Raw genomic sequence first — 26678 nt, 5'->3', positions numbered from 1 at the left:
TACTTTGCCACAACAATGCGTATCTCAAAACTTTCGTAGTGACCCTCGTATAGGCTTCCGGAAACATGACAAAATGAATTCCAAAGGTCCATAGCTCCAAACTATGGGACCTACTGTAGTCGGGCCAAGACTTCACTTAGGAACTAGTATGTGCTCTATCCAAAAATACATGTTTTAGAATCCTAAGATACTCACGCAACAAATTTTATGGAGGTAATTGGAGAGTACTTTATATCATAGGCCCGTAGTCAAAATCCATCTATAAAAATTGTTACGGAAGCACCTCAGGATTCTCAGACACGCATTTTTGGATAGGGCACATACTAGTTCCTAAGTGGTCTTGACCCGACCAAGGTAGGTCCCATAGTTTTGGAGTTATGAATCTTTAAAATTCATTTTTTCATGATTTCGGCAGCCTATAACACGTAAACGATGGGGTTCTTTACCCTATGTTTATTGGAACTTTTTTGTTTGTTTTACTCCCAGGAATCACTCCTCTGCTTTGGTAGAACGAATTAAGCGCCATCTATCTATTAAAATGCTACAATAGCAATTAAAAGCGCCTGAGCTCCAACCTATAACTTTAGCTTTCAAATCTTTCATTTACGGTTATGTGTGATTTCACGTTTAACAGAGACAAACATTTTAAGTATTTGTACTTTAAATAGTCTAAATTAGTTAACTATATCTTTTTCATAAAGTTTATGATATAAAATTATTGTTCAAAGCCTTTGTATTTTAATAAGCCTTCTCCAAAATCAATGCATGTGAGTTGTGCTTCCATATTCCCAGTTCTTTGAAACTATGTTTATATGTTTGTGGACAATTCTTTCGACAATGAGATTTCGGAAACTACAGACTCTAGAAAGATGACGTTTTCACTGATCGACTGGAAATTTTGCGTAGATTGTCCAGTTCTAATTGAATATTTTGAAAAAATATGACTATTTGTTTATTGCATTTTTTAGGGTACACTGGAAGCGTTGAAATTAAAAAACAAACTAAAGCATCATACCCTATATGTTATACATTCCAACACCATAATGTTGTATATTGGGGTTGTATATGGCTCAGGCGTTTGTTCCATGGCCAAATAATAGTGAAAAATGAAGGATAACCATTTCTAGAGTCTTAAGATAAATTTTTATTTTTTGTGTGTTTTGCCCAATGAACCCCATATATAACTGTCATTATAATTAATTGTATATGTAATGTATTTGCTTATTACATACTGCATGCAAGAAGAAAGAAAAGACTGGTCATACATGAATTAGAAACTCCAACCGGAAGTACACCTCTGGTGCTTGGGGTCCCGGGTTCGATCCTAGCACCCGCCAAGTGAACTTTGTGGTGGACAAACACCGTGTGCATGGGTTCTCCCGTTTCCTCCCACTTTCTTCATTCCACCATTTCATTCATTACTCATCATCACAGTCTCCTTTAGCCTAACCGGCACAACCATGGGACGTAAAACTCAAAGATTTCATTTCACTTTTTCCAACCGGAAGTAGGCTCAAATCTTGCAAACGGTGCGAGATATTGAGAAAAAATAATCGAAAAAATCTGCCCTTTATGATACCCCTTGACGATTTTTTAAAAAAAAATCAAGACGTCTTTCACTTGTGTCTGTAAAGGGACATATACATATGTTGTGAGGAATGAGAAGGAGATTTATGCTCATATGCGAATGACGCGCTGTGTAGAGAGCACAGGTTCAGCTAGTACTGTATATTAAAATGCTAGATTAATATGTTTGTCTCCAATCCTTTCGACAATGAGAACTCTGAAACCACAGGTGCTAGAAACGTGCCATTTTCATTAGCCGATTCCAAATTTTATATAGATTGTCCCGTTCTCATTCAAATTTTCGAAAACCGTATCGTTATTGGTCTATTCAACATTTTAGGGGCCGTTTTGAGCCCATAAGATTAACATTGTTGCAGGCCGAAACTACGGTGTTACGCAACCAGTAGAGAAGTTTCGTATACCGGGTTGACGGACATTGCAGGCGTTTTTCTTAAATTGAATGGCAATACCTATTGCATGCTGGCAACTTCAAACGCCTCAAGAGACGCAATAAAGCGTACTCGGGTGGATATAGATTTATTAGAAAAGATATTTCCATTTGTTATCATGTTACTTTCTGCAAATTTGCTACAAACTCACTTCAACATCTATACATAGCAATTCACTTCCTTTGTGAGTCTCCTATCCTTTACTTGGGTGAGTAAGGAAACATGCACCGTGGGACGGAGATACACGGTCATAACAGAACGATGCATGGAGTTGACAGCGCAGGTTCAGCTAGTAAATAATTAATTATTATCGATGTTATTTATGTACTTATTTTTGAAATAATATTGCCTCATCTGTAAGTAGAAAAAATGTAGACTGAATATAAAATCCGTGCTAAGTGCCAAAAATGAAAAAGTTCGCTTTAATGTAAAACTGTGGCCTACGTGCCCAACGCTACTCTTTAAAACTGGCTATCTAGTATTCAGTGTGGAAGTAGTTTAAATAATCCCTAAAAGAATGCGCGTGCCTAATGTTCCATCAGTTCTGTAGTAACATCTGGGCTATTTACTCAATATTTTTGTTTTGGCACTTAGCACAGATTTTATATTCTGTCTACAATTATTCTTTGTGTTTGGAAAGACAAAGAATTTCATCATTTTGTTGTTTTAAATCCAGTTTTGCGAGAAAAGCTTGAAATGTAACAGGTAGGCAAACGAGATCTTTACCGATACCTCCACATGTCGTCATGGACAGGCAGCCAATCAGAAAGCTAAACACAAACTGGGCCAACGGGCCAACTTGTTAATTATACCGTGCATAAGGGACGTAAGAATTTGTGTTGTCTGCTTAGCATAACGTTCAAGAGTTTGGGGCGGAAGATTGAATGACGTTCAGATTTCTTGTTTTACATTTGCTTTGCACATTATGATATAGTTGTCTGACGAGCGGTAAGTATTGTCAGTAATAAGTTCTTTAACTTTCAGTTTATCATTATGTTACCGCGTGTTTCGAAATTAAGTTTGGTTGTGGATTGGTTCAGCTAAATACTACATCCCTAGAATTTCAGTTTATGGCAGACAAGTCAGTTTCCGATTTACTGCTCTAATTACACAAATTTGAACATATGAATTAGTACTAGAAATTACCAACAGTATTACATCAATTTCGACGTAAGAGAATTCAAGGCTATTATGAATTCCATTTGGGTAGACACTGGTGGTATATTTGGTACTATCCCACTTTAGGGGGTCACAACTACGTTCATGAAATATTAACTTCTATTAGCACGAAATACATTCTTACTACCTATTGAAAGTGTTCCTTAAGGGAGGAGTTCCATGACTTCAGGAGGGTTAAGTATAAAACAAACCAATTTGAAAACATCGTTTGATTTGAAGCATTGTGGCTTCACGATTGTTACAGATCATAGATGACATTTAGAATCTCTTCCAACTCATTTTATGGCTCCAGAATCGAGTACCTTCTTGTGTCTAAATTGTGAGAAAACAATGTACAGGGCTTCTAACTCCTATAGCTGGCTCAGCTATATTTTGTTGAGTAAGTAACTCGGGAGATCTTATATGTGCATCATTAGGAGAGAAACTACATGAAACCTATAGAGTATATATGAACCTTGCGCTGGATCACGATGAGAGGAAAATAATGATAGGCCTACAAATAAATTTTGCGATCCGGTTTTCGAAACTTCAGATAGTGCTGTTCTTAGGTGCTTTCACTATCACTTGAGATGCACCATCAAGTGCTTTTTCCAATTATTGTAGATGTCAATGAGAGGAACGAAATGATATATAAAGCTTTATAACTTTCATAGTTTGAGAACTACACACAATCAATTTTAACAAAATTGATGCAAACTTTTCGAGTACAAAACTTACTTGACCCTACCCTATTCTACTCTGCTATTCTCTTTTTAAGCGATTCTACTTATCGAGGCACAGCTGGAGCGTGTATTGTAAAGTTTATAGATATATGCAATAATTTTGAACAACATTGCCACAACGCTTCACCGCAACCAAAACATCAACAGAGGTATGCTACGTGGTCACTGAAAACTATGAATTTCTACCGAATCGAGGCAGGACCGCATCAGAGGGGAAAAGGAGACGGTAACACGAGGTGTCTGTACGAAGCAGGCGCGTCGGCGATAGTGGGTAAACGCGTAAATTAGGATTGTGAAAAAAAACTTCATATTGCATAAGAGCACGCGCCTTGCGTGTGGCACAGTATTCCATCACTTATGTGATCTCTTTGTATAGTGGCTTCACTTCAGATCTTCCTTATAGAGTACTACGTAGAAAAGACTTCATTTACTCCTGTTATGTCTGATATGTGAGTACCGGACACTGAGTTCTGCCGTTCCATTAGACTGTCATTATTGTCAGTACATTAATTCGAGATTCTCACTGGAAGGAGTTGGACAGCTTTCGGATGTTTCCATCACGACTTACAACACTCTTACTGTGAGTTTCGTATTTTAGAGTACATCGTTATGGTCTGAAAAGTGTGGGCCTATGCTTGGGGTATGTGTTCTCGTGTTTTACATATGCCACACGCAATATGCACATATATTCGGATTACTTGTATGCTCCTCTTTCGAAATCCAAATTCATATATTTTCTGTAAATTTTACGAAAGTATGAATCACTCAGTTGTGATAGTACAATATTTTCAATTTTTAAGTTTTCTCATATGGAGTTCTGTAGAATAAAGAAAAGGGCACAGTTTCTCTTTGATTTGGCAGGTTCTCGCTACTTCATATGTGTCACTGATATTCACAGTTTGGTGTTACCTGAACTTACGTATGCACAAACTTGTAAAATTTACGGAAGAAATATTTTTATTTTATTTCTTTCTTTATTTTATTTTATTTATTTATGTATTTATTTTTGTCAATAGCAGTGTATAGTAATCAAAATAGGTACAGTTTAAGAATCTGGAACTATACATTATGTTATATATGGTATTTAGTTCTTTCTGGAAGAAATATACTCTTAGAGCTTAAAAGATTTGTCTCCTATGGGAGTAGTTGTATTCATCGGGACAGATACACTTGGGGTGGGCTTAACCGTTATCATTACATATAGAATGTGATGACATGCCATAGAAACCATGGTTTTTATTGAAAAAAAAAAAAAAAAAAAAGTTTTTTGGTTTAAACATTTTTTTGTTTGTTTGTTTGTTTGTTTAAACCAGGTTTTATCTTCAAATAATTAGAAATTAATACCTAAAATTTTAATATGGTAAACATAGTTCGGCGGTTTGCTTCATGAATAAATATTTCTCCCTAATTTTATAACCAGAACAAAATTTCCTACTCCATAAATAATAGGTGAACTGCATCACTATCCCTTCTGAAGTATGTGTACACCTCACACTTCTCGAATGGCGCCAAACGTTATAATTTTTTTTTGTGTATGCTAGGGTTTGCCCAAGTGGGCCCGGCCCGTAGCTTGAGATAATTATGGAATAAATTGATGTTTGGATTATACTTGTAGCCTATTAGAAGTAAAATATGCGATTTTATATTTTAAAAAATACTGTAAAACAAAATTCAATAATAAAATTTGAGAACATAGTGACCTAGAATGTAGAGATTAGTATGAAATATGGCTAGGTCTTCCAATCTACACCAATGTCATTGGAGATGAAGAGATTACAGAACATTGAAAAACTAAAACGTGAAAGACATTTTCTAATTTAGTTTGAAATGATTTTCTAGTCTACGGTCAATAAGTTTAGTGTTGCGCAATGTGAAAGGTACACCACTCCGTAGAATCTCCCTTACCTCCTGATAGTAAATGATTTTCCACAGTAACTAAGTTCAGTGTTCCACGATGTGAGAGAATAACCACTCCGTGTCTCCCTTATTTCCTTATCTTACTTACGATCTTAAAAGTCTATATACCTTAACCAATTTCACAGCTTTTTCCACCCCAAGTCTGTTTCTAATCTTGTTCCGTATCAATCTGAATGTGCTTGCGAAATTCCTGTAATTGAATGCACAAAGCATCGGAAGTAAATACTTCGACAATAAAACTATTTATTTTACGCTGGAAGGTATTTACTTTCATTTAAGAAATTTTGAAATATTTACTTGATAAAATATGAATTATATCTTTGTTAATTGTTTTAAATTAATTTTCGGTAAGAACTATCTTCCAACAAGTGCTCGGGAAATTCCCGTAATTAAACGTACAAAATATCGGAAGTGAACTTTAACAATAAAACCATTTATTTTACGCTGGAAGATATTTATTTCATATAAGACATTTTGAAACATCTATCTTATAAAACATAAATATATCATTGTTTTAAATTAATATATTTCTTATTCCTATTTGGCGAACGTCACTGAGGTGAGGCTCCTGGGATAATTTGATCTACATTTGTCTGCTTGTACCGCACGCAGTACAGGGTGCAATTTTCGGTCTAAATTTAAATTTTAAGAGTAGAAGTACGAGACATACCAAATTTGTTGTATATATTTTGACGTCGATCCAACGTAAAATTTCAAAATGGCGTCCATTTTTGCAAAACAGCAGTGAATCGAAAATTGTTGCAAATTGTAACAATGACAGTGATAAATCACATTTTAACACTTCAACCCCCAAGACATTGAAATATTCCGAAAGGAACCCAATTAAACCCGAAAAAACTCATATGAGTCCAGTTTTTTTTTCCAACTCAGGATTGACGAAATTATAGGAATTGTTCACAGTTAACCCTTAACTAGTCGCGTGAAAAAACTTACTTAATTAGTCGCGTGCGGAATTTTGTTCCGCATAATAACTACATAGTAAAACTCGTGTAATATTTGTTTTTTTTAAATTTTTATTTAATTTTAGGTTAAAATATTTGTTTTAATAGTCGTCTTAAGTTATTTTATGCTATTGGCTAATTATCCTCCTCCTGCAAGTTCAGTCCTCCTGCAAGATACAGAAGGCCCAGCAAGGCCTTTACTTCTGTTATATTAGTATTTTGAGCATCTCTTTCTCTGCTATAAGCGTCCCTATGTGTTTCAATCCACTGGTTTGTATATTCAACGATTCTCTCCAGCATAGACGTACTAAAGAACAAACTCCAACATTCGCTCGGCGTTTTCGCTTCTTTAGCATGTTCTTTGACTCCTGGTAAATGGGTCAAAATATTCTGACTTTTTCTTCGTATAAATTGCCGCGGAGCATGTGCGTACCATTTAGTGACATTGTCCTTTCCTAGAAGATATGGTCCCCGTGCAGTAGTATTTGAGAGTGATTCCACATGATCTGCTTGTGGCAACACTTCACCTTCATCTGCTGATTCTTCAATGGCAGAGATATGGTCGCTTTCTTCAATGATATCTTCTTCATCACCATCTTCCATATCCGGAACATCTAAATTGTCGTCTTCAGCCAGAACTTCCAGCAACATGTTTCTAATTCTGTCCACATCACGTTCATGATGATCCATTTTGAAAGAAAAGACTGACTCTCTTCTCTATGTATTTATTTTCAGAGCGCACAATGCACATATAAACCGCTTATAACTTCAGTTGCTTACAAATGAACTGTACCTGAAAATATATTTTTGTAAAATAAATTTTAAAAAATAGTGGTGGTGGCGTTTGCTTGTAATATGTTTCGTAGTCACCGAATCGCTTAATTGTTGTCGGCTAAAAACAATAAACTGAAAGAAAGCGTAGAATTTGTAGGAGAAAAAAAGGGTAACTTATTTAGTCGCGCGCGGAACTTTGCTCCGCAAACTGCATCACTCCAAAATAAATAACAAAATGTTCACCAGTGGCTTGGGCAACAATTCAAATATGTATTGTTGTTTAATCATGAAACTTTAAAAGACAGCTAGACAAAAGTTCAAAAGCATACGATGGAAAGTAAGGAAAACAGAAAGAGAAATGTAAAAGTGCGGAACAAAATTCCGCATGCGACTAATTAAGGGTTAAATGTTTTTACTGACCACTTTCTAACGGCGAATAAACAGTGAAAAGAGTCTAAGCTTCATTGACCATACTAATGTTGACAACCGATATAAATTCAAATTTCTAATTTGTTCTTTATCACCGAATGTCCACCACATTAGACATGTGCCGCCAGGAAAACAGCTTAACACACAGTAGAAGGCAACACAGTAACTCGCGCGAAATGCACTTTTACAACGAAGCACGGTTCATGATGTCAAATCATAAACAAAACCATATGAAAAGCACTATCGCAACACATGACGTCAAGTCATATCCATACTTCCGCACTGAAACACAAAAACAAAAACCATTACAAGTAAATAACCATGTGATTCCGTAAGAGCAACGAACATAGTGAAACTGGTACGTTCTCAAAACAAAACAAAACAAAAAAAAAAAAAAAAAAAAAAAAAAAACACTGAATCGAATAAAATGAATGAAATGGCCAAAGTAGAAACTTGCCAGATTTTAAAAAAGAAGTAATATCGTTAACTACCAATAAGCTTCGGTGACTATCCATCTGTTATGTGTATTTTTAATAGTTTCACATCCAAACGAGTGTCTCTACAGCACGCTTAATTACCTTAGAATATAAATTTAATAGAGCAGGTAGTAAACCAAAATTTGAAGTGACGATGTGCGTTCTGAGATTTTTTCTTTGTTTTTATTTTAAGTCAGGAGGCAAGAGTTTACTTTGTGCCGAACAGTGATAGGAACAGATTCATCTGACCTGGTTCTCGGAACAGTTCAGGAATCAGTTCTCAAGAATGATTCGATTCATCGGAGCACTCTCGCAAGTAGTTCCTCGAAACAGACAACCTGTTACGAGGAACTTACTGCCAAACTACTCCGAAGAATCAAAACATACTTAAGAACGGCTTCCTGAACTAATCCGGAAACCATATCAGGTGAATCAATTATAATCCACGCATATCAGTTAAAATAATAAGCAGCTTCTAAACTAGCTAAACATAACTAAACCTAAGCTAACTAGCAGAAATTAACAACAATATTATACAATAACATCTAATTCACCAACTAAGAAAATTAAACAAAAACCACAGAATAACCACGACGATTATTTTTTTTAGTCTTCATGGGGGGCTATCGACCCCAAACCCCCAGCTAAAAGAAACTTCATTTTTAAAAAAGGAATGATCTTTAAAAGAAAAAAAAACCTTCCAAAATATTGCCAAAAAATTCAAATATTACTTACAATAATGATACAGCAAATCAGCATGCCGAACAAATAAAAAATATTGATCTCCGATTGACAACTTATCTTCACCATGGAGTTCAACGCGTTCCATGAAGTTCGAACTAACATTAAGAACTTATTTGGAAACATTTTGGAAAGTTCTTCAGATTCATCCATTGCTCATTTGAACTTTTTAAGCCTTACTTTTGTAAATTTCTGCTGAAGGTTTCTTGCTATTCTCACTGATTTATTTTGGATTTTGGTATGTTTCAACACAGACATCAAGTCACTGATATCAGAAACTCCTTAAATGTAACTCAGGTTCCTTTTTACAACAGCATCACTTTAAATTTGTATTTGTCAAATTATGAAAAATCTAGTGGAACCGGTCCATTGGCATAGATTAAAAATAGTTCATGTACCAAAATGTGTTTGTTCACTTAATATTTTTCAGTTTTGAAACTCAAGTGTCTACAATATTAAATAGCAAAAATAACCAGTGTTGAGCATTTTGGCACGAGATGGCGTTAGTGAATCAAATATCAAGGTATGACTTGGAGCAAGTCAGGCCTAGCGCCATTTGAAAGTTGACAACTGAAGCTATTCGATATGCGAGACGTTTTGGGATTCTAATAATCATACGTAAAGTATTGTGTCTCAAAACTGCGCTACATTTTACAATTTTATTTCGATAAAGGCACAAATGTTGCGCAAGTCCTTGAAGCAATATGTGCTGTTTATGGGAAAGATACATAAGGAACATTATCAAAAAGCAGGAGCCAAAATATAGTTCAGTCACTTTCATTCTGAAAATTTCGATGGCTAAAACCTAGGTACAGTAGGGAAAAATTAAAGAAAAAAATGCACGATATGTTGGCAGAAGTCGAGTAAACCTGACGTGTATCGCCAGTGACTTAAACATCCACCAAAGAATGAGAAAGCTGGCTACAAAAGAAGCTCAACCTTTGAGTATCTCATGATCTGAATCAAAAACATTCACTCGATAGAATATCTATCTGCGAATCTATACTGAAGCCGTTGAACTTGAGCCGTTTCTGAAGCAGTAACAATAGCTCTGCGTAGTGTAGTTGCTGACGCTGTTGCTTCTGGTACGAGTGGTCCTGGGTTCGATTTGAAATGGCGCCGGAGAGTGCGTATAGCACTACAGGCCTTGTGGTTAGGTTTAATCTATCCTGGTAGTTGTTTGTTGTAGGAACCGGAATTTTAAATTTTAAAATTCACCTCTAGATAAAAAGAAACAATTTATTTTAACAAATAACGAAAAGAACTTCAAAACATTTAAATATTCAACAAGACATAAATAATATAATACAATATCGAGAGAGAGTTATGGCTTTTCTTAATGCACGTACGACAGTTTTCACGTTGCTCATAGTGATTACATTTCAAATTTCGAAATTAAGTATTTTAATTTAGAATAGGTTGTGCCGAATTAATATTCTTCAAACAAACAACCATCTACTACAACTAGGTAACTAATGGTCAATAAGAATATGTTGAAACAACTTATGTTGAGTCAAAGCAGACAACTAAAATAAAGAATTATGAAGAAAGAAATGTTCTACATACGGTCAGATCCTCATTCTCCATTAAACCTTTACAAACTCTTACGCACACTTTTCACTTCATCTTAAAATTTGTAATTCACCACAACAGATATGCATTAAGAAAAAGTACGTGTTGAACGATGGATTACCTTTCTGCAATACAACGAATAATGGGCTGCATTATTTAACGTTTATTTCACTACATGGCAGCACAAGATAAAACTACTGTCAATCACTCAAGCAAACATGACATCTATAGTGATTTCATGAAAGTTCAATGTGTTATTGTCAACTGTCCCGTGCAATAACTTTTTTTTTTTTTTTTTTTTTTAAGATCACTGTTATAGATTCCAGATGGAAACACTGTCGAAAAGTGTAAGAGCTTTCTTGTGCCAGCCATCCTGCGTTGGATTTTCCTAATTCTTCGTAGGAAAATGTCGGGATGGTATCGCGATGGTATCTAACATAATGGTCCCAAGCCACTTCCTTCTTACTAATTCCATAGAAAATGTGCTCGCCGAAGGACGTCATCCCTCATATGTAACGGGCTAACATGGCCATTAATGCTGTAAGCCCAGAAATCTAATTCCTAGTCCTGAAGCAATTATTCACAAGTGACAAAAACTAGTTGAGCTACAACAATGTGCGAGAAAGATTGTTGTAGAAGTAAGGAGAAACTTCACAGTTTGTGACAAACCCTCGTCCAGGAATGTTATGCTGTGCGTTTGATGGGATTGAGAGATCATCATGCATCACGAGTTGCTGCCGCCGGGCAAAACGATAGAATCAAACCTATATTGTCGACAAGTAGAGCGAGTGCACCTAACAATTCAAAAGAAACGGTCGGAACTATCCAGCCTAAAGTTTGTCATATACCACGCTGGCCATGCCAGACCGCGTACTTCTTTAATGACATGTCGGAAGTTGCGAGATCTTGGCTGGAAGATTTTAATGCACCTGTCATATAACCCGAACCTAGCACCGTCAGGCTATAATTTGTTTCGGTTTCTATGGAGTTCTCTGAATGATGTTAAATTAGTTTGAAACGATGCCAGTAAAAATCACGTGTCTTTTTTTTTGCCAGAAAAAAAGGGAAGATCTACAGCGACGAGATTATAGTGTTGTTACAGATTATCAAATAAAATGGTGCATGTGTATTGTCGTAATGTTATTTTTAAATTTCAGTTAATGTCTTCTAAATTTTGGCCTTCAGGTGCTCACTAGTTTTTAGACAACCTGATATTTCCAAAACGTACACAAAGAAGGCAATTATATGACATACATTCTGGGGCAGGGGGGACGCGAAACCTTGTTACGCCCCAGGTTAATTATGCTATTGACTTGCAGACTTCCAAATTGTCGAAAGTAGAGAAACTTACTAGAATTACACTAAAACTACAGGAGCTAAATACAAAACAAGTGAGGACCAAACTTATTTTCTTTCGGCGGATGACGAGTTTTCGGGAGTTACGAATGTGTGTCAAGAAGAGACGAAATCGGGACTTTTCCTATGCTCGTTCAAAACGGTATTTCCCCTCTGCACGGAACTCGCGCTTTCATAGCCTGTGCTATACAGGTATGCCTCATTTTGTTTGCACCTTCGTCACGCATGCATCGCTTTTCGTTGATCTTACGAAAATTTTTGAGTAGAATTGGTAATGGCAGGCCGTAAAAAAGACACACTATGGATTTCATTCATTCGTATTCCAAGTGGAAAAGGATATGGAGCTAAATGTAAATCCTGTGGTACAGAATTACAAGGCATAGTTGCAAGACTCAAGAAACACAAAATCTCCTGTAAGTGTCGGGAAAGAAGCTCTGAAATTTCCAAGAAAGAAAGAAAGAAAAAAAAAAAAACACTGCAGAAAGCTTTATTTTGTATTAAGTTTTGCTAAATTCATATTTACAAGGAACGGGCATGAAATGTCCTCTGGACATCCGAATCAAACCTAGTCCATTCCATAAACATAACAAAGATATGTTCATGTGCAAAAAATTAGATGCCATTGACAACGGAGTAAGTCCCTGGGGCCCATTTACCCTGTTAGTATAAACAAAATCGTAGACTCGCAGTGAAATAGCTATTCCATCAACATTGTTCATCGGAAAGTCGTGGTTTATAGTTCATTCTCTTCAGCATGAAACAAGCTTTCCAGAGGTGCTATGTATTAGGGCACATAACGTACTTTAAAAGGGAAAATGTCTGGAAAATTTCCTCCAGAAATCCTTCCCATCGACTTTGGATCCCTCTGGAGTGGCCCCGGGAAAAAGCACAAAATCGAAATGTATCTCGAAAAATACTATAGGAGATAAGAAATGTATATACCAAGTTTTGTAGTGATAGACGGAATAGATATGTGGGAAAAGCTTATATACACGCTTTTCCCTCATACCAATTTCAGGCATTCCTGTACTAATACACGCTTTTCCAAAATCTAATGTACGTGTAGTCACAAAGTGATTCCGGCTTATATTACACCTGGACGTGAACACGATCCGAAAGGGGGCTTAAATATTGCGAGAAAATTAATGTTCCAAAGAGGATCAGTTGCTTCGAGTACAAGGTAATATTTTGAGTTATACACCCTGTTTCAAATAGAATATACGTATTTCGAATGCATATATTTATTAAAATGTAAGACGTACGAATATGAAATTTTACACACATATTTACAAACCTCTCAAGTTCAAATTACAGTTAAAGTTCAAATTAAAGATGTTCAATATGTCCTCCATCAGCGACACGAACAATATCACATCGATACTCAAATTCCTCCCATATTCGGGCAAGCATGTCCTGCGTCACTGATGTTATGGCAGTACGGATCCGGTTCTTCAACTCTTCCAGGATCTGTGGGAGTGGTGGTACATAAACGCTGCCTTTAACGAAACCCCACAGGAAGAAGTCACAGAGTTCAAATCCGGTGACAGTGGAGGCCAGCTGAGACATGCTAAGTCGCCAACTCCTTGACGACCAATCCAACGGTTTGGTAGAGTTCAGGGTTGGCTGGTTTAAACCAAGGTTTAAACCAGCTGGTTTTTTCAAAAAAAAAAAAAAAAACAACTGGTTTAAACCAAAAAACAAAAAAAATGTTCGTAAAAGTGTAAGTGTTTGTAAAATCTTGATGAACACACATTTGTGGGTTATCACGTTTCACACCCGTATATTATTCGTATTATATTCAAACCTAAATTCCCCATTCATTACTCAAAAAGATTATACTACAAAAGCAACTTTTTTATATAAGTTTATAAATGTTTATTTTGTGATTTTTTGTAGTTATTATTATTGTTATGTAATTGCAATCGAAGAAAAATTCTAAATATTGTTTCGTTTCAATGTTTACTATTGATAAAATACATCGAAAATGCCGTACTTTGTGTGTGTGTGTGTGTGTGTGTGGGGTCATATATACCCCACGAGAGGCATTTAGTGAAATAAGTATCTTTGGTATCTATTTATGTATAAATGAGTCTGAGCTAAAGTGGACTCAAATAATTCGTATCTTTATTAACTTTTCTTATTGATATGCAGATTAAGTCGTTGTATTACTTTAATTTGGACCAATAAAAGTCGTTGTTAATTAACTTGAACTAAATTAGTTCTTCTGTACTACGTAGTACTTTGAAATTGTTCATATGTAATTCTGTGTAATGGTTTCAGTTGTGCAACTGTTTATCTTTTTGTCCTTCTGAAATGACTCTTGACAGTTATATTAAGAAACATGTAATGATCAGTATAACTTAAAAAAAAAAAAAAAAAAAAAAAAAAAAAAATCAGGATTCCTTTATGAGTGAGTCGGCAGACGTATCGCATTTGTGGCCAATTAGTCCTGGTTCCGAGTTCAAATGGAGGACAATTTCTCTCGGATGTAACTCGAGAAGCGGTTTTTATTCCGCTTTAAGCTTATGTGACCCCTTCCAGCATAACCCGGTTGTTGCATAATAACATCAAGGCGAAACAAACTTATTTCTGTCCATATATGATATGAATATATAGAGCAAATTATTTAAACCATAAAAACCTGGTTTAAACAAAAAAAACCGTTTTTTTTGTTTTTTTTTTAAATAAAAACCATGGTTTTTGCCAACTAGGTTACTAAGGGCAATGTATTTTGTAATTAATTCAAAGTGTATGTACAAAAAAAAAAAAAAAAATGCTCTATAAAATTTTGTATATTCTTAATTTTTCACTTAGTTTTACTCATTAGAGTACAGACAAATTTGTTTCGGCTTCGGCACTTAGCCCTTAATTCACTGCTACTTTTACCTTTTTTATATTAGCTCTGCATATACAGTACTGCCTAATATTGAGAACATTAGTAACGGGACATTCCTCTTTTTCTTTTCTTCGTAATACAGGGTTTGTAAATCGTTAACTATTCCACCGGGGAAATCGACATTCGACATTAAGACGAAGCTCTTGTGTGCGCATCTGTCTGTCTGTTCCCAGATATGGACATATTTAGGGGGGTCCGATCTCTCCCCGAAGCTTGAAAATTTTATATATTGTACATAGCTTTAGGCAAAATGTATGTATTTTATTTGTATTAAATCACTGAAGAAAATAAATAACTTTCGGCTAGCTTCTCACTTGCTTTATGTTCAGCTGTGTTAGTTTTAGGGCTCTTTACCAAGTTTAGTTTCTCTCCTTTCGACATAATTATGATTGGTGTACTGTCCAAAGCCCCTGGGCAAGGTGAAGCTTGGCAGTTTGTCTTTGCCATTGCTTTCGATCGGGTGAAGATGTCCTAATGTAGGGACTAGGGATCATAGTTGAATTCATCCAAATCTCAGAGGGCAAACTCCCCCCCCCCCCCGGGTTTTGGTGTCATTTCCCTGAATTGTATAAAACGTTACGTAAATTAAGTTTTCTGTGTGTATGAAGTAACGGTGTTCGAGCCACCCTTGAGCCTTATTAGTGCCCCACTGACTTTAAAGTCTCAATTCAACACTGTCAGGGGCCTGTAGTTTAATGTAGATTTCTAATCATTTTAATACCCACCAGGGTTCGAACTAGGAACCTTTTTGATACAAGACGATGAGCTTAACCATTGCTCTACTGGGGATGTCACTATTCGATATTTAAGACGGAAATTCTTGTGTGTGCGTCTCTTTGTTCCCAGATAATACGGGCGTATTTAGGGAGGGTCCGATCCTCTCTACGAAACTTAATATTTTGCACAATTTAAATAACTTTAGACGAAATTGATCTATTTTGTAGATATTTCGTGCCGCAAGCTTGTTCTGGACTGCCCATTTTTATTATTTTTTAATTAAATACGTCCCTGCCAAATCTTAATAACTATTGTAAAAAAAGCGCTATGTTGATAAATGCTGCTGTATTTTTTTCTTTAATGCTTAAAAAAAATTGTTTGGGATTGAAATAGGTTTCACTTAAAGCATAATTAATATCTAATACTAATTCCCAATGCTTTTTCTTCAGTTCGCGACTTGTATTATAGAGGAGAAAGATGTTATTTAAATAAAAAAAAAATATTGTGATTTTTCCACCCTGGTTTTTGTGCGTACATATCAAAGAAAGAGGAAAAAGAACTCAATTGCAAAAGTAAATACTTCAAATTATGTCTAAACTTGAACCATAATTGAAGGAAGTAGAGAATGAAGTGTCTTGTTACTTTTTGAAAAGATGAGTTCTGGTTGTAGATAAAATTATTGTATGTTATTCGTGCTGCACAACACATCATTTGTGTTTCCTCGTCTGAAGACAGAAATTTGTAGCGTTTATAGTGATCCACTAATAAATCCAATCATAAAAAATTGATCTTAATTTTCACAAAATAAGTTTTCAGATACTAAAATTCAAATAGCATTCCCGTACTGAAACGCATCAGGTTTAAAAGCATATGCCCCCTAGTTGTGAAAGGTATAACTGCAAGGGTGCAGGTTTGATTGTTTGAAAATTAGAGGGAGTAGTTTAGGCTAGTTTGAGCCTGTCAGTGAGCTCGAGCGACGTGATTTTCGTGCACTGATCTTTTACGATTTTAAGGAGGGTTTAACGCAAGAGCAATGCCATGATCGTTTAGAAAAATGTTTCGGGGGCTCTACCACTTTACACGTAACCGTTTTAATAGTTTACGAAATTTAGACGCAGCCGACAAAATCTGGCAGATAAGCCTTGCTCTAGACGCTCTAGCACCACAGTTACAGATGAAGATGTCGCAGCAGTAAAGAAATATTGTGGAACAGGATCGCCAGATAACATATGAGGAAATTAAGTCCACATTGAAGATTGAATCAGCTGCTTCCCAGTCTATAATAAAAGATTATCTAACTTTCCGAGCGTTACAGTCGTTGAGTCCTATATGTACTTACACCTGAGAAAAAAGATGACCACATGAAGTGGTGCCGCCATATGCTTAAAAGATTTTTGCAGAGGCAAAGTAAAGACGTTTATAATATCGTCACAAGAAGTGACGAAACATGGATTTACAACTGTGACCCCAAAACAAAACATAGTCGATAGTATGGTGGTTCCAAAATGAAACTCCACCTTTGAAAGAAACGAGATGGAGCGTGGGTAAAATTATGGTGGTATCTTTTTTCCTCTAAGACAGATCATGTAGCAACTATATAGTTAGATGATCAATGTACAGTGACAATAGAGTGATACCTTACTTATTGCCTTCCTGAAACTTGGAGATCTGCCCACCGAAAGTCTTCATTGTCTCACTTTGTTCTTCTTCACGACAAAGCACGGCCATACACAGCAGCGTACACATCAGAGTTTCAACAGGAAAGTGGGGTCCATATTCTGCTCCACTCGGCTTATTCTTCAGATCTAGCTCCAAGTGACTTTTCCTTCTTGCTAGAACTCAAGTAGAATCTTCGAGGACTTTGCTTTCAAGCAAGTGAAAAGGCTATCGCAGCGTATACTAATGAAATTTCTGATATTCCAAAATACGAATTTTTTTAAAAAATATTTGACTTCTTGTTTTTAAGAATGCAAAGTGTATTGGTGCTTATGCGGCCTATTTTGAGAAATTGTAAAAGCTTTATGTAAATACATTGATATTTCAAAGATTATCTAAAAACTTTTGATATACCCGCCCCTCTTACAATTTGTTACATACCACCTTTATCAACTGACCCCGTCAATTATTTTCCGGTAATTCACCGTCTTTAACTCAACTGGGATAATCTCATGCAAAGAAGGTGTTTAATGGAGTCTGGTGTAACTGGGTGATGAGTTGCCGATAATGATGGAAAGTGTTGAAATGATTAACGTTTGTTCGTTTTTAACCGGATACTCAGGTAAGAATATTTTATTAAACACTTCATTTCTGAATATCTATATCTCTGATATATTAGTACTAGTACCAAATTGTTAGGAGAATGGCTTACCGGTAGTAATTTAATGTCGAATTTCTGTTTGTGGATTGAAATTTTGTGACTACGTCGCGCTATGTTTTGTGTGACGCAGCGTCCAGTTTAGTGTCATCCTAACGGAATTTTAGTTCAGGTTTGCCTACAGTTGTAATGTAAAACAGCAATCTTAAAAATCAATATAACAAGTACTCATTTTCATTGGAGGTCTACGCTTAAACCGTTACCCAATACTAGTTTAAAGGAGTAACTATGACTGTAGCGTATAAAATACATACAAACAACACTAATTATAATTTAAAAAGAAATATATTTCTCCACATTGGAAGAAAAGTGACACTGTAATGTGGTAGATTCACCTTTGGATTCCAGTACAACAACATAGAAGGAAACCTTTGTATTTATAATCTTAAATTTGATTGAGAACGGCATTTGTAAGTGTTGAAATCAATAGACGAAGTGATATTGGTGTGTAGGGAGCTGAATGAAATCAGTTTTTCGAATATTACTAGCTATTGATAGTATTAATTTCTTTTCTCGTCCTCATTGAAGATAGTTTACTGAATTTAGCTAGAATTTCTTTTTGCTAATACTTTACTTTGTGGAAATCCAAATATTACCAGAAGAAACACTTAAAGAAGACTAGTTGAAGCTTTGTCTCATTTCATTTAATAAAGAAAACAAAGTAACTTAATACCGAGGAAAGTTGGTTCCGCCATTTAATATAACAATGTGTTTGGAAATCAATGTTCGGGGATCAAAGCTTTTTGGACACACTAGTGTGTTTCATTGTAAGTTTCGTTAAAACGCGTTCTCTTATGTCATATTTTCATTTCCATTTTTCGTTTTAGGCATTTCACCGACAGAATGGATTTACTAGAATTTTTTGATTTGAGCAAAAAATTCGAACGTAAGGTAGTGAGTGGTGGACAAACACGAGGATATCTTCGAACGTCAGATGAACATTCTATGTACAATCCGTATGCAGTGCAGTGGAAGAACGAGGGCCAAGGGCAAGATTATGCAGAAGAGTACAAGAAAGAAGAAGAAAAACACTTAGTTGAGGTAAGATTAACTTAATATCTCTCTCTCTCTCTCTCTGACACACATATATATATATTATAAACAAAACGCAATTGAAACATTTTCCGAAGTACCATTTTATCCGTCAGAATTTGGTAGAACTTATCCTTCGTGTACTGGTTGGAAATCATTTTGGCGTAGTTTAATGTTTGCATAAATTTGAAAATTTAGTACCCTGTCTCTAAATGGCAAGGATGTATTCTGCCAGTAACTTTTTGTCCTAGGCAATTTAGCTTTGATTTTAATGTCATCACATGCCACGCCGACCCGATAGGGTTCATGTGTGGACTTTCCTGTTGTTAAACACATAAATGTCTTTTTAAGCATGTTCCTTCCCTACAAGTTTGATCGATTGACAAAGTGCGCCGTCTTTCATAAAATTTTATTACCAGACGGAAATCACTCATTATTGGCCTTACATAATCTCTGATGTCCCCTCGTATATTTTACACAGTGTTGTGTGTGTTTGTGTGTACAACGTTGATTTTGCCTGATCCGTACGCCAAACTAGCATTTTAGATATTCACTTTAATAGGATAATGTGCATGCTGTACGATTCATTTTTTTGAATACTTTTTCTGAAGTTCGCAGTACATATTCCGGTCTTTTTTCTCTGCATGAATGATAATTCATATGAACATTACCTAAGAATGTATACGTGATATTTGTTTTATGTATTTGTGTTTATGTTTTATGTATTATGTATTTATGTTTTGTGTATACGTGATATTTGTTAAAATAATTACACGTTGATGTAGTGTGGTGATGTGAACTTTCTCCAGAAACTAATCCTCGTCAGTGCCAGCAAGAAACAGGAAACTGGTATGTACCCTCATGCGCAAAAAAAACTGCGCGTATACTGTAACTCACGATTTTTCGCAATTATTGCATTTTCCTTACATTTATGGGTAAAATTCAGTTATTAGTAAGTGGAGATAATAGAAAACAATCCATCTAAGGGTATATTTCCAATAAATTTAAGACAACAGTTTTTCTATTTGTTCCTATATTTCCGTACAACATCTTGGTTACAGAAGCTAATTTATATTTGGCAGACAATTTACACCGTAGATTTAAGCCAATAAATGCAATATTTTACTCCACTTTCCAGTTCCTTGATTTAACTCTTCTCCTACTAATCCTGTTATTCCCTCTGCAATCGTGGTCTGCTACTACAAAAAATCCCTCGAAAACATTATTGCCAGTATACACAAAACCGAACATAATTTTGTTTTTTGCTTATATTTTTATTATTTTATTATATTTTTTTGAAAATATATCCTTAGATGGATTGCTTTCTATTATGTCCACTTACTAATAACTGAATTTTACCCATAAACATAAGGAAAATAGAATAATTGAGAAAAATCGTGAGTTACAGTATACGTGCAATTTTTTGCGCATGAGGGTACGTTTATTCGTGTTACCACTAAAACTTCATATTTAATTTTTTTTTATTTTAATCTTGCTTCAAAAATCCGAAAGTCTGTTCCAATCGTAACGTAAGCCGGTGGGTACCTGCTGTTTTTCTTGAGGTATTGCCTATAGTATTCAAAATAAATTTAAACCGGTAAATATAGTTCCATAAATTTCCCATCCTTCATTGATCATTTACCACAAGGCACAAGAAAATCGGACTTCAGTTAGAAATTCTATAAACAAATGAAATCTATTTGATATATATATATATAGGCTGTATCAGACCACCTGTCCGAGTCACTTTTCTCGGCTCGTAGTGCACGTAGACACTTCAAATTAAAAATTGAATGACCAAATCGTACGTGAAGAATCAAATAGTAATGCCTCCATATCCAGGTGGCGTAGCAGTAATATGTGGGGTCGATTCCAAAGTTTCAAATGGAAAATGGTATCAATTTCGATTTCTTCGGAAGTATTATCGAAAAAGAAACAACTTTTACAGGAAATGCTTTTCGTTAATTCCTGCGATTTGTAATAAAACAACGTGTATTTTCGTAATGAACTGGATACATACATTGTTTAATAGATAGAATAGTGAAGCGAAACATGGTAATACTGTAAGCTGGGACATACTCATGTAGTCTAACACCAAGAGTTACAGGTTCCGGGCTAACCTTGTGGAGAAAGGAGTATTCAATACCGTATTAACTTCTCGAATGAAGTCTGAGTTCGCAAGTATTTTTTGTTACCTGCCTCTACAAATGCTGTCCCCCAAAAATGCGGCATAAAAATGGAATGGATGTTATAAACACTCATTAGTTTATATAATACCTTGGGTTAGTTACTCTACCAAAAGCCCCTAACAATTATTGGTGACAAAGTACATAATATGGTCGCCACATAATTTTATTACAACTTTACAACACCAGTTTTTAAATCAAAGTGTTAAATGAAATATAGAATACATAGACCGGAAAGAAAATGAAATGAAATCTTTGAGTTTTACGTCCCACGCTTATGCCGGTTAGGCTAAAGGAGACGGTGATGATGAGTGATGAATGAAATGGTGGAATGAAGAAAGTGGGAGGAAACGGGAGAACCCCGAGAAAACCCACGCACACGGTGTTTGTCCACCACAAATTTCACTTGGCGGAGGCTGGGATCGAACCCGGGACCCCAAGCACCAGAGGTGAACGCTCTACCACTGAGCCACCGCGGCCCCTAGACCGGAAAGAAGTGCTGTTCATGTTGTGGCTGGGTTCCCAGTAGAAACACTGCAATCGAAAGTTTATACCGGCCCCGCATAATCGTTTAACTTTACCAACTCCAATCGTGGTGCAACATAGGAGAACTATACGGGAAATTTGTGTAGCACCGGACATCGAGTACCCGTGGATAATGCTAGTTCCAAAACAGTTGTTCATGCAGAGGTACATTTCGGAAGGACATCGCTATTACCAGTATTAAGGTAAGTGAAACAAACAGAAACAGATATCAGAGTACTGATGAGGTTTTGAACAAGTCGTGTGTGAAATCTCAAGTACATATTTGACTGTGTTTTGAGTGTGAAATGTTATTTCCGAATGGTACGTGTAGGGTAGCCCCGAATAGGCTACTGACGGATAACATCAAACAAAAGTTGCAATGTGTGTATGATTCTGTGACAGAGTGTTCTAAGGAAACGTTCCTTCGTGGTTGCAGGTAACATTAACTACTTTGAAAACATGCCGAGATTCGAAATGAAACAAAACACTTCGCGAGTCTTGGACATACATTAAAACGAAAGCAGCAATTGAATATGTTATTGCCGAGAAAGTTAGTGAATACAGCTGCTAACAGACTTGGTTTCCCTAAAAGTTCACTGCAAGAAAGACTGTCACAGTGAAAGCAAGGAATGAAATTACGTGTTGCAGTAAGTTACGAGATTCGAAAATAATACTTTCCCTGATATTTATGAGAAAGAGCTGAAATGCCATGTGAAACAGTACGGAAAGAATACCTGAAGCTAGTTTGACTTAGCTGATGAACTAAAAGTCAATCACAGGTTCAACACAGATAAACAAAGTGCTGTGAAAGAGCTTTACTACAAGTTTATGAAGTGATATCCCGAATTGTCTCTTAGAACACCTATGTCTACAAGTATATTGAAAACAATAAACTTCAACAAGGAATAAGTTGGAAAGTTCTATACAAATTATGCACACTAATGGAGAAATATTCTTTTCTACCATCACGAATATTCAACGCGGATGAGATTGGGTATCGTCTGTTCATGTTAATCCTAAAGTGATGTGTGAAAAAGTGAAACGAGTTTTGGGCTAGTTGACGTCGAGCGAGAGAGGTCGAAATATAACATTGATGTTCTGGAAGAGTGCAACTGATCAGTTTGTATCGACCCTCTTCATATTTCCGCGCCAGAGAATGAGTGAGAGACTGATGGTTGGTGCTCCATCCTAGACTATTACTGTAGCACAACATACTGGTTGGATAACGAGTGGTACTTTTTTTTTTTTTTTTTTTTTAACTCGGTTGCAACACTTTGTGTGAAATTCTGTCATCCTTCCCCTCAGAACCCAATTCTGCTAATTCTTGATGGACATGGCAGCCATAAGGAACTGAAAGTGATTCAATATGTGAGGGATCACAGTATTCCCTTCTCAGTACTCTTTCACATACCACTCATAAGACTCAACCCATTGATAGGTGTTTTATGAAACTGTTTAAAGGCGCATACAATGAAGCTTGTTCACTGTGGATGTGCAAGAATGCTGGAGTAAAGATAACCGAATACGATGTAGCGCAACTTTTTTCAGAGGCATATGGAAAGGTGTGTCGCATGGACATTGGTCTCAATGGATATACGTGCACCGAAATACTGTATATCTACTGAACCCGCAGATATTCACAGACATCGACTGTCTGTCCTCAAACATGACTCGCGTTGCAAGATGTTAAACTGGGCCTACTTGTGAAGACCCACAACCTTCAATTTCGGTAACGGTTGAGGAAAAGGGGCCTACTTCTTGTTTGTCGTCTGCAGCAGATCCACGTTCTCCACATATGACCGAGGAATTAGAATCTTATCGTCCATCAACTAGTAAAGAGCTCTCCATTGTTGAACAGTTGTCACCATTGCCGGAAAATCTCAGGAGACTTTTTAGCGTCACGAACCAGAAAAACTGGAGTAAGTGCGATACTAACTCCTTCATCATAGACGCAATTTGAAAGAAAAGTGACTTTCAGCACAGGAACTATCAAAGGAAGGTTGCAACAAGCTAGCGAACTACGACACGGACAAAGATAAAATACGACTAGACGAGCAGGAAAGCATAACTGAATGCATCATTTGTGGTGAAACATTCAATGAAGGCTGGATGTGGTGTGAATTCTGCGATGGCTGGACTCATAAAAACTGCACTTCTATCGAATCAACAGATATCCATTATACATGTGATCACTGTCAGCTTCGTAGGTAGCTGTTTTTATCGTTCCTTCTAAGTGAAGAGTGATGTTTCTCAAATATCTTACTGTAAACTGGATACACTTTGCCCCCCCCCCCCCTTTTATTTTCAAAATTCCCATTTTAACATCATCTAAGATTAGGGAGGTAATTTAATGACATTTCTCCTTGCTAAAAAGCAATCCTTTGGCTTTCTTTTGAAAACATTAAACACTCAGTGTGACCAAGAATGATGGTTATAGTTTCAATTTTTTGATGCAATGCAAGATTTTTCATGATTGGGATAACTTTAGCCCATTTGTCAAAATGATTAATTAATACACGAAAGTATTATTGTAGCACTGGATTTAAGAAGCAGAAGAGAAGAACCGGGTATTATAAACACATTGGTAAAATTATCAATGTTTTACTCAATTTCAATCGAATTATAAATATCGTCTGATGAAAATATTTCTTTTCAACTTGGGTGAATACATAACAACTATAAAAGAACGCTACAAATTTCTGAATACTTATAAGGGGAATGGGGTTCGATATTTGCTTGTTCCAGTTTGAGAAAACCAACAAATAATGCTATCGGGATCCGAACCTTGGATCTCTTTAGGAGTCTTCTTAAGAACATCATTCATTTGCACAAATTAGTACATTGAAATAAGAAACTGGTAACGAAACAAATATCACCACTTCCACGGTCCAAGGATTCGGGCGTTATACATATCAGAGGCATAAGCCGTATACCCACCGTCGCTGTTGCGTCAGCTCCAAGATACACTGGTCAAAAGAATACAAGGTGGGACAGCAATGCATGATTTACGCCAGATGGATAGTGGGAGACGAAAGTAATGTTTGTTCTTCACTGCTTAGAAATACCTTACCTGTTTAATTCTACTCTGAGCCATGTACACTATTAGAAGGTAATATCCTCCATTCGCTGAGAAAGAGACAATATAGATCACACACTTTGAGATTATTAAATATTGTTTCTCATTGCATATTAAAAAAAGAAATATTTTGCATAATACTTATATTTAACTTTTAACTTCAATGAAAATAAAACATTTACACACGTATAAGAACACAAAACACAAGATTTCATTTAGAAAAAAAAGGATGGCCCAATCACGGTGGTATATGAACCGATACGACACCGAAATAATACGCAAAGTTTCGACCGAACGAATATGATGAATCGGTTAGTGGCTATGCAGTTCACTACAGACACTTCATTTCCATCGCTGTATAAAGTTCACAAAATATATTTACTTTCACTAGGAGGCGTAAAAACTATTATTTGAACAGTAGACTATCAGAACCTGCACAGTACAAATTTTCATTGCATTTCTTCATTTTATGCAAATTAATATTGGAGAGTGTGAGTTTAATACGTAGTACTATTATGACATTATGAAACACTCTGACTTTCACATCTTGAAATAATGATACTCTCTCCTTAGAGAGTATTTGGAGAACAATCTTGTCTGTTCTCAAAGTAGAAACACTAGCACCTTCACATCTTGAAAGAGAATGTCCTCTCTCCCGGTCCTCTTCCTGCGTCGCATAGTTGCCAGTTAGCAGCGTAAGAATACACTGACAAAACTAAAATATAGTTCGTAGAGAACATTAAGTTTTTGCCTTATTATATTGTTAATAATATATAATGAATGGTTCATAGGTTAATAGAAATCACATAAAAAACACTGATTGTTCCAATAAGTTGTACGATTGACGATTATTGATAGATTTCACATTGACACGTAAAAATCTGTCATCGTCATGAGAGTTCACTGCGTGGGCGGACAGCACGAGAGTAGCTAAATTCCTCCTCCAAATATGGGCTGACGGGAGGAAGCAGGACTGTCTGGAAAAGTGAGGCACCTTTTGGGTGACAAATTCCTGAGCATTGTTCTCCTCCAACTGTTAACTGATTGCGTTATATTTCCCAGAATTGATGTTGGAATAATACGAGGGTTAATTTAAAATTTCAAGCCAATCCATACCGTTATAGATGGCGGCCAACGGACTGTCCACTGAAGGTATCACAGAAGTGGGCAAGAACCCTGGAATCCAAGTCTTCCTAATCACACTGCAACACAACAGCAATCACAGCACTCCATTAGTCCATAGAGGGTTAATGTCATTTTAAGTTCGTTCACACTGAAGAATAACATTTTGTAGCTTCACTCTGACGCACATAATCGCGAAATTCGAAGAATAACGAACGCGAGGGCCATTTCGTAAATGTCTTTTAAGTCCTTTTATTTTTATTATTGGTTTATATTTTCCATTTATTTTAATCATTCCTTGAAATGTAAACAGAAAAATAATTTCAATATTTGAATATAAATCACTAGTTATTTGCAATTCAAAATACTATTCAGCGTTGTACTTCATAATGTTTTTCAAAATTTAAACCAAATTACACAAACATATTAATATATTCAATAAAACATTATATTCAATAACATGTTAAGTTTGGTAAGGTATCGTATTCAATAAGGTATTGTATTCAATGCCATATTTAAGAATGCACAATAAAATATAAATAGTACAAACTAACTGTATACCAATAAATTTAAAATGGTAAAATTGCTTTAATATTCTGCAATAATA

General features: G+C 35.9%; 1 protein-coding gene across 2 annotated transcripts in view; it reads left to right on the top strand.

Moving 5' to 3' along the window:
* The window catches only part of spn-E (tudor domain containing 9 protein spindle E), a 383336-nt gene that overhangs the window by 62054 nt on the left and 294604 nt on the right, over nt 1-26678 (top strand). The window contains exons 1-2 of one of the 2 annotated variants that reach the window (XM_081731119.1): nt 2806-2963; nt 18958-19171. In XM_081731119.1, coding sequence (XP_081587245.1) covers nt 18974-19171 — 198 coding nt within the window. In that variant the 5' untranslated portion in view covers nt 2806-2963; nt 18958-18973. Of the gene's footprint in view, nt 1-2805; nt 2964-18957; nt 19172-26678 lie in introns of those variants that run through there. The other variant, XM_081731120.1, reaches the window with a different exon arrangement.

Source organism: Thermobia domestica, chromosome 11 (assembly GCF_964235325.1).
Source record: "Thermobia domestica chromosome 11, izTheDome1.hap1.1, whole genome shotgun sequence".
Classification (NCBI taxonomy): Eukaryota; Metazoa; Arthropoda; class Insecta; order Zygentoma; family Lepismatidae; genus Thermobia; species Thermobia domestica.
Note: the sequence above shows the minus strand (reverse complement) of the source record. Positions and strands in the feature narration are given on the sequence as shown.